At 34.4% G+C, this 9807-nt stretch overlaps 1 protein-coding gene across 1 annotated transcript; it reads right to left on the bottom strand.

The window, feature by feature from the left end:
• Positions 1-8330: 8330 nt before the first annotated feature.
• On the bottom strand, positions 8331-8915 carry LOC141590071 (uncharacterized). The gene has a single exon (XM_074410685.1). The coding sequence runs from the start codon at positions 8913-8915 to the stop codon at positions 8331-8333; it is 585 nt and encodes a 194-aa protein (XP_074266786.1).
• Positions 8916-9807: the final 892 nt, after the last annotated feature.

Here is a 9807-nt window from a genome sequence, read left to right as displayed (position 1 = left end):
GAAATTTAGTATGTTGTCACATACAATTTTACAAGATGTGTGTAAAATAATAGGCTATATTGAAGTCTTTATGCACGATTTATGAATTTTTGATGAAAAATAGCATCAATAGTGACTTAATTAGTGAATAATTGCTAAAAGATACTCCATGACTAAGGAAAAATGTCACATGTTGCATTTTATTATCTTTTTCAGATCTAAAATTGAAAAGTTGATGAATATAATTTTTCTCATGTTTTTATGATTTTTATTGATAAATCCGATAAACCGCAACATAGTTTTTCCGATAATTTTACGAAATTTTAACCTAAGTTTTTGAACATTATGAGTGTCATGGTATTTTTTCAGAATATTCATAAGTTTAAATTTCAAGTTTTGAATTTATTTGGAATTTTTGTGATTTATTTGAAGTTTATAGCATTTTTATTGTATTTTTAGGTCCATTAATGAACAATTTTTAAGAAATATGAGTTAATTATAGTCAAATAGTTAGTGGAGACTAATTTTGAGTCCTAAGAGGTTAGGGTAATTAACTTGTGCATAAATATGAATTTATGTATTTTTGTGATTATAAAACGTTGAATCACGCAAATCCGTAAAAACCGTGTAATATACGATATTGGCTCCTTAAAGGCGATTTAGCATAAAATTGGGCATGTTCATACATATTATAATGCGGCATTTTATTTATGATTGTCATAATTTTATTTTATGTAATTTTTTACTTAGTATGGCCTTAGTTTTAATTGGTATTACCCGAAATGTATGGGGATATCAATTCGGTTGTAATTTATTGTGATCTCGTATCACCGTCTTGTAATTTAATAGATTTATTTTATTTTAATTACAAATGTATAATAGGAAATTATGTAATTTGTTATGTAATTTATTAATTCCGGAGTTCCTTGAAGACGGTGTCACTCAAGAAGGCGATACATAAAGACGGTCTTACCTCGAGATGCGTGCCAATAACCGAAGTTCAAGGGACCAATGGAGTTGGTTTCCGAATATGTAATAGTTAATTAGATTTTCTATTTTAGGAAGGCCATACTAGGATTTATTTTTATGTTTTGCATTTTATTTATATGTTGCATGCATCGCTAAATCGCTATAACTAAAACATGCATTATCATTTAATCGAGTATATCGACCGTGTTAATTAGAATTATCATAGTTCACCGCTTTAGTTCACTTAAAACGTGATAGATAATAAATTGACATTACCTCTCGCTAAAACAATCAATTGAGACATAGCCTTACCAAATAGTAGAAACCATGAAAACCTATTTCGCGAGGGAGTGCACTCGGCCCTACCGGGGTACAAACCTTATTACGTAGGGAAAGTGGGTGATAAATGTCTATCCACCGAATTTATGTTAATGAGGGGTATTTCGGCACACCGTGCCCTAAGTTAATATGGGTTTGGATTATGGACACATTTATTCGAAATTTGGGTTGTTCTCAACGAAAGTATTCACGACGATTTCCGGATGTGTTTCGGGCTAGAGATAAATATTAATGAAAATTTTATCGACCAAGAGTTCTAAAAGTAGAATCGATTAAAAGGTTAATCCACCGAGTTATATTAACAAAGGGTATTTCGGCACACCGTGCCCTAAGTTAATATGAATTTGGGTCTTGGGATCATTTATCTAGTTGGGTAGAGGTCACTAGAAAAATGCCATAAAACTTGTTTAAATTAAATTTTTACGACTATTATTATAATTTGAAAACGACATATGTTTTATTCCTTTTATGTTTTGTTTTGTAGACCGCTCTTATTTCTCATAACAAATGGCAAATCCAAACACCAACGCCACGCCTCTCACTAATACTTCATGGCTCCGATCCTTCATGGATCGATGTAAACTTGAAAAGAATGGGTTAAATTTCTCCGATTGGGATGCCCAACTCAAATTAGCCGCCCAAGGTGACGACAAGCTTCGTTACCTTACCGTGGCCTCTCCACCCGAACCTAACACTAGGTCGACCGCCGCCACTAGGGAAGCATATGAGGCTTATCATAAGGAGTCCGCCGCAATGAAAAATGTGTTGATCTTTGTGATGGAGGCGTATCTCCAAAGGAGAGCCTTTAAGATGGGCACCGCTAATGAAATCTATTCCAAGCTTGTGACAATGTTTTCACAAACTCCGCGGATCGTCCAATATGAGGCGGCCGCGGCATTCTTTGATCTCGGCCAAAAGGTTAGCCCTCATGTGCTCAAATTAATGGAGCTAGTCGAGACCTTGAAGATTCAAAAAGTTGAAATTCCCAAAGAACTCATTGTAGATAGGATTCTACACTCCTTATCCAAGGTCAAAGCGTATGTTCAATTCCGGGTGAACTTTAACATGCAAGACAAGGACGTGTCTCTTGAAGAGTTGCACAAGTTACTTATGCAAGCCGAAAGAGACATGGGGTTAAATGTTAACCCACCTAAGGATGTGCTCAACATTAGCACTAAAAGCAAGGGGAAGTTCAAGAAGAATGGGAAGAAAGGTAAGAAGCAAGCTCCCATTTTCACCAAAGCTAAGACTTATGAAGCTAGCACCTCCAAGATCAAGAAAGGTCCTCTTGATAAATGCCACTATTGTAATGGTGTTGGACATTGGAAAAGAAATTGTTCCAAATACCTTGGTGATACTAAGGCTGGAAAGATCACTCCAGTAGATAAATGACTATCCTTTCTTTTATGTTTCTATTTCAACTATGGTATTGTGATACAAAGTTGTGATAATGTATCCCCTTTTTATTGTAAATAGGGCCTCCACCAAGCAAAGACAAGGGAAAAGAAAAGAAAGCTTGAGAAACCATCGAGAAGCTAGGAATAGCTTCCATGAAGCTTCCCTTTTTATTGTCTTATTTTAATTATCTTTCGTATTTTAGAACCTTTTGATTTCCGTGTTCGACATGGAAATGTATTTTGGATAATGGTTGTATTTTGGATAATGGTGGCTTGGTTTGCAACCCAAGTCACCCGTTTTATCGTTTTTATCCTTGTTCTAAAATTCGTCTTTATCCGCTTGCTCATAGAAACATATGATTATTCACTTAAAGTGATCTAATAGACAACTATAATGATGGGATTCATTATATGACCACAAGCAAAAGACTTGTGTATGATCATTTACAAAGTGATATTGAGTTAATGAACTCTCTTAAAGGAAAGTTAATCACCAAGTACACTTACAAAATCTAAAACAATTAGTCAAACTATGAGATAGTTCTCCTTATATTTCAAAAATCATTACTTGTGTCTCATATGCTATCTTTGAATCTCTAGTGTATTTATTCTAAAGATAGAGTGGGAGAAAAATGAGGACACAACACCAAGATAAATTTGTGTACTTGTGTAAATGAGATCTACGCAAGGGAGAATGATTTGAATAAAGGTATATCTATTTATATAGTATGCCCAATAGATGAGATCTATGGTCTCGAATAGATCTACATGACAAAAGAGACCAAGTGAAACAATCAAAAGAATATTTTCTCAAGATAACTACACGAGGAGACCAAAAGAAAGTTTTGGAAGAAAAATGACTAATATAAAGTCTTAACAAAGAGTTTCGACTAGTTTATGATGAATTTTGACCAATAGTTTCAACATTGACATTTACTTAAGAGCCTAAATGAATCAAAGTAACATCCTAGAAAATAAACAAGATTTATGACTAGAGGTTGCAAGGATTGATATACCGATATCCTCAATAGCTAAGTTATGTATTAACCACGCAAATGTCATTAATTAACCTCATTGTGAAAATAAAATGGTTAAACCTCCTTCCGAAAAGGGTATTTTGAAGGACGTGTATTAGATATTATTTATATTTAAATAATGACATTGCTACGCATCATTATGATATGAATGAGTTAGAGATTAAAATCTCTTTTCATAAGGTTAAGAAGAGACCACTTCAAAATAGGTATTTTGAAAGGATATGATGGGAACATATATGGTTTTATCTCAATAACTTAGCAAAGCAATAAATTTCAATTCTTGAAATATCTCAATTGAGTAGTCAATTGCGAATCATGTGGAATTAAGTGGGAGTTGGAAATTATCATGTGAAGACATGGAATTTAGTGGGAGCAATCATCTTATAAAGCATATAACTCATTACTCATTGGGAATGACAAGCTAATACCATTCTTTCACAAAGAAGTATTTGAGTTTTCAATTCTGGATGAAAATGGACTATGATGAACCCAATCACATCATGAGATGTTGGATAAGTATTGAGACATACACATCGAATCAACAAGAAACGCAGGTTATTCATGTAAATGAAAATGGAATTGCCATTAGCAGTCATGGTCATTCCTTGAACCTAAGAATAGTTGATGACATGATTAAAGGTTACTAATGTTTCCGCCATTAGAATAATCATGCACATGTCCAAAATAAATCATATGCATAAGAGCATGATGGATCATTGGGAAGCCATAGAAGAAACGTCATGAATTCTGGAGGAGAATCCGATGAGCGATTTGATGTTTGACGATGAAGACTCTGTTGTGTGTCAAGAGGTTGCACATATTGCAGTTCGAACACATGTAAGGATTTATGAGAATCCTAAGCTTTTCAGCTAAAAGGAGAAATTAGAATTTTGGAAAAGTACTTAGTTGAAGTAAGAAATTACTCAAAACTAGTATTTCCTAATTTGCTAGGGCTTGTGAGAAGTGCTAGGCTAATCTTCTTGACAAATTGTTGCAAGACTCTACGAAACATATACCTAGTGCATTGTATGTAGGTGGAGTACTTGACCAGTACAAGTTATATCATTCACCACAAATTCGTTCGTTATGTGATAATCGACAAGGAATTTCTTTCAAGATAAAGAACCGAAACCGAGGTTGGGAACCTAGATGTGTACTTGGTAAAGTTCATGCTATGAGAAGATAACATGAATGTAAAGGAAAATGCGATTAAGAAGTTTTTGAACACATGGACACATGGTATGTTAAACTTCTATTGCAATCAACAAGTGATTACACACTTACGATATACATCACAAGGTTGTAATATGGTATTGACTACCGGAATGTGATGTCGACATTTGTCGTTTGAGTTATTATTAACTCACCTTATACTTTGTTACATCCAAACGGGTTGTAGAGACAATTGAACCCCGTTAAAGTGAACACGGATTAGCATTGTATTCGCCCATAGATACTTACATGAGGTGACGTCTCGAAGTGACTAGAATGTGATTCGATTGATGGCAAGTTCAAGTGCCATGGAGTCATATGAGAATGACTAGTCGATCACATAGGCAGACTGTTAGGAACTTTTTGTCGGGCCTTATGACCGCTTATAGAGTTCTGGCAAATTTATATAGCCTGGTCATGGCGAGAGCTACTATAGTATTCTAATGAGTCAATTCTTTTGACTAAAGACTATTCGCCTAAGATGGCACAGTTTCAGATTAACTTTGATTTGTGTTACTACGACCTTCGTAAATGGGGTCAAATGGGCATATTTTGGGTTATGATGGCTGTGGCTAATCGAAGGGAATGAGTGCGATAGGAATTGTCCACCCCTAGTCAGGGTTAAAACAATATGTCAGGGCCACTCGAGGAGTAATGAACTGGAAATGCGTGGCCACGCTCGGAATGTATCCATGGTGGATAAATCCGGTCAATCAGTTATTCTCCAGATCGTGGAAACCACTCTCGATATGATCACTTGCAAGTACGACCTGAAAGACACCTTGCATTGAGTGGGAGATAGTAATAGGACAAGAGAATTGGTGACGCACACTTGTCGAGGACAAGTAGGAGATTGTTGGAATATGTGTCCTCCGACAATAATGCGATCACAACTGTTGATCATGATGATCACATGTCTAAGTCTCATTTTAAAGAATACAATTGGGAAGTAATATTTTACTGTCAACTGGTCCACACATATCGGTAATGATTGGCTGACTAGAGTTTGACATTACTGTCGTGCGACGGTGGTGATCAGTTGATCCCCTTAGGTCATACCTAAAGGGTAACACACTTAATTGATCATTTAATTGATCCTATGACGATAAGGGTTAATTAAATTACTTAAAATTGACGGACGATTTTGGAAGTAATATTTACGTGTCTCATTGTAATTTGATTAAATAAGATACGGTCTAAGTAATCGAATTGTTTTAATTACTTAGATGAAATTATTGTTTAAGGAAAAAATTGCATTTGAATGAATAAATTATTATAAATACAAGATGTTGTGATTTATAATTGGTGAAATATTTTGGTACAAGTAATTATGAATTACTAAGTCGATTTTTGTATATGACGTATTTTTATTAATACGTTGATTTTTAATATGTTAAAAATACATAACAATTTTATGTGACATGTGACATGTGACATATGACAAATTGACATTTTAACAAAGATAAAATGGAGTCCATTTTATCCATGTAAACCGAAATTAAGGGGAGTATTAGGAAGATATTGTGTTGATTATGTTAGTGGTAAACATAATCATTTCCTTCTAGACCTAGCCATGCAACCCTAGTGCCTCTTGTGAAGAGCACCTTGCTCATGCATTGGCCGTAAAAACCTCCCCCCTTACCCGGTTTTGACAATAGAAAAGACCATGGGTTTTCTCTATAATTTGCCTAATACACTACTTAATAGTTTAGTGCATTATTCATTCACATACCATCAAAAATATTGAGTTTTTAGAGAGATAAAAACTTCTTCCCTCTTCTCCTTCTCTTAACCGCTTTTAAGAGACAAAAATAAATATTTTGGGTCAATTTTTTACACAAAATTATTATTGTTCTAGTAATAATAATATTAATTTTATTAAGTTGTTATCTTGGGTATAAAACCTTGGGAGGGATTCTCTTCTTGAATCCTTGTTCATCCAATTAAGGAGAGCACAAGAACAAGTGAGTAGGAGAACTCACTTGTGCCCATATAAACCGAAAACTCAATGTAAGAATGAAGATTTCTTCTTTATTTTCTTTATTGTTTGCATGCATAAGATCAATGTTTAATTTTATGACTAAATTAAAATATAACATATATGAATATGTTGAGTAAAGAGATCTAGATTTCTAACAGTTACAATCTGATGTTGTCAATCTCATGGTTGAATGGGTATACCGAGATATTTAAAAGGCAGTACCCCGTCCTGGAATCCTGATATATAGGCAATATCCAGGTTCAGAGCATCTGGCACACCATTAAAGACTACCTCTGATTTGGATGAGTTAACTCTAAGACCGTTGGTTGAAGAGAAAGTAGAAAGTGCTCTTAACATTAACATTGTTGATCTTACATCACCCTTGCAGAACATCAATAAATCATTAGCAAATAAAAGATGTGTCAACTTCAAGCTTTTCCATAGAGGGTGGAATCTAAAGAACCACTTATCAGTAGCATACTCAATCACTCTTGTCAAATATTCCATACAAATACAAAAGATAAGGGGAGATATAGGGTCCCCTTGCTTGAGACCCCTTTTACCCTTAAAGCATCCGAATTGAGCCCCATTAAAATTGAGAGTATAAGAAGAAGTAGAAATACACTTCATAATCAGCTCCCTAAGTTTTCCAGGAAAGTTAAGAGCTTTAAGCATTTGGTCCATAAACTGCCAATTTATAGAGTCATAAGCTTTCTGCAGGTCCAACCTGAACATACATCTAGGTGAGGCCATCCCTCTATTATAGAATTTTACTATGTCTTGACAAATATGGATGTTCTCAAGAATACTTCTTCATTTTACAAAAGCACCCTGATTCCTGCTGATTATAGCAGGCAATACCAAGGCCAGCCTAGTACACATTATCTTATAAATTGATTTATGCAAGACATTGCAATAAGAGATTGGTCGAAAGTGTTTCACACTTTTTGGCCTCTCCATTTTTGGAATAAGAGTAATAGCTTTAGAGTTTACCTAAACAAGGAGTTGTCCACTATCAAAGAAATTGATTACGGCAGCATAAATATCATCACCAACTATCTCTCAAGCATCTCTTTAAAATTAACTGGAATAGCCATCAAGTCCTGGTGACTTCCCTTTGGGAATATTGAAGATGCTATGTCTGACTTCCTCAGCTGTAATAGGTCTAGATAAGATTTTCCAATGCTCCTCAGTACAACATTGACCCCTTCTTATTACATGCTGTTGGACTGGATCAGTAGTCTTAGGAGAACCCAATCATTCCTGATAATAGTCTAGAAATTCCTTCTGTATCTCAGCTCCTCCAGTGCATAAATTTCCATCTTTATCCTCAATTTGAACCACTTTATTCATCATCAACCTCTTCTTAATAGCATGGTGAAAATAAGAGGTATTTAAATCCCCTTTAATGGACCATTATATCTTTGCTTTCTGTGATAAGAAGCTATCTATAGCTACAATAAGATCTTTGACGTTACTAGCCAAATCCAGTTCATGTTGAATCAAATTCAAGTCCCCTAGATTTCCAACCAATTCTTGCTGTATCTGTTCCAGAGCAATACTAGCAATATTGGTGGTGTTTTCCATATCAGAGAAACATTTATTATTAAGACTTTTAAGCACTAATTTGAGGGCTTTCAGTTTCTTGAAAACTCTAAACATCTTAGTACCAGAGTATCCAGTACTCCAAACACTGTTAACCCTATCCTTAAATTCAGTAGCTTTCCCCCATGTATTAAAGTATTTGAATCTCTTTTTTCCTCCAATATCAGCTCTTCTATTCATTATGGTACATGGACGGTGATCAAATAATCCCTCGGGATGAAAATGAGCTATATAATCACCAAACATATACATCCACTCAAGAGTGCCCATAGCCCTATCCAATCTACTATAGACCCTCTCAGATACTTCTTGTTTGTTAGACCGTGTAAAGAGATCCCCAATAGTTGAAACATCCACAATGCAGCATAAAGATACACATTCTTGAAACTGTTCCATCTATACCTCAGTAGTATGACCTCCAAGTCTTTCAATAGGGGATAGAACAGTATTAAAATCTCTCAACCAAAGCTAAGGATCAGAACAATTATTAGCCACATTTTTTAAGAACTTCGACAACTCAACTCTTTCAATCTTCTATAATTTCTTCTTATTTTAAGTATATTTTGTTGGATTTTTAATCTACCAAAGTACCAGCCCCCCTTTCGTAGAGTGGACAAATTTTCACTTTTTCATTATTCACAATAACCTTGTTTTAAAGCTCCTCTGTTAAAATTTCATTTTATTTTTAATTGATTTCATTTTCCAACTCAACTTAAGACGGATGAAATCTTTCATTTAATATCGTGATTAGACGTTGCTTATGTGATTCGAAGGGGAGATCACAAAGTTTAAACTTACCAGATGAAGTTGAAGCTAGATTGCGCACGAATCTAGTTGATCGAGCCAAAAGTCGCAAGACACTCTGTATTTCTAACCTGGCTTCAATAGGACTATTATACGATAAATCAGTTTCAAAAATGATCTTTTCGTATTAAAATGTAGTTTCTAAGATATTTAAACATAATTTCTAAATATTACTTTACGCAATTTAAAAAAAAATACGTTATTAATTAATCTGTTTGTAATACGTTAATAAAACGTCTTTTATTAACCCGAGTCAAATTTGTAAACTACGTATGTGAAACTTGTTTAGTTAATTTGTTTATATTTTGTCTTAAACTATATAAATCTCTCGTTTTATAATAACTTTGAACTTGTTTAACACCGTGACGCTCCGTCGTTTCAAATATTAAAGATAATATATTTCACATTACTAATACATTATCATCGTTATATTATTATGTGGTGATTATTACCTACATCTGACCGGACCTAGTTGTTATATACT

This window comes from Silene latifolia, chromosome 7 (genome assembly GCF_048544455.1).
Source record: "Silene latifolia isolate original U9 population chromosome 7, ASM4854445v1, whole genome shotgun sequence".
In the NCBI taxonomy this organism is placed as follows: Eukaryota; Viridiplantae; Streptophyta; class Magnoliopsida; order Caryophyllales; family Caryophyllaceae; genus Silene; species Silene latifolia.
This window is presented reverse-complemented; position numbering and strand designations above follow the sequence as displayed.

What these genes read in the sequence shown, in the direction of transcription:
- LOC141590071 (XM_074410685.1), bottom strand. Translation starts at nt 8,915, where the DNA reads ATGGAACAGTTTCAAGAATGTGTATCTTTATGCTGCATTGTGGATGTT.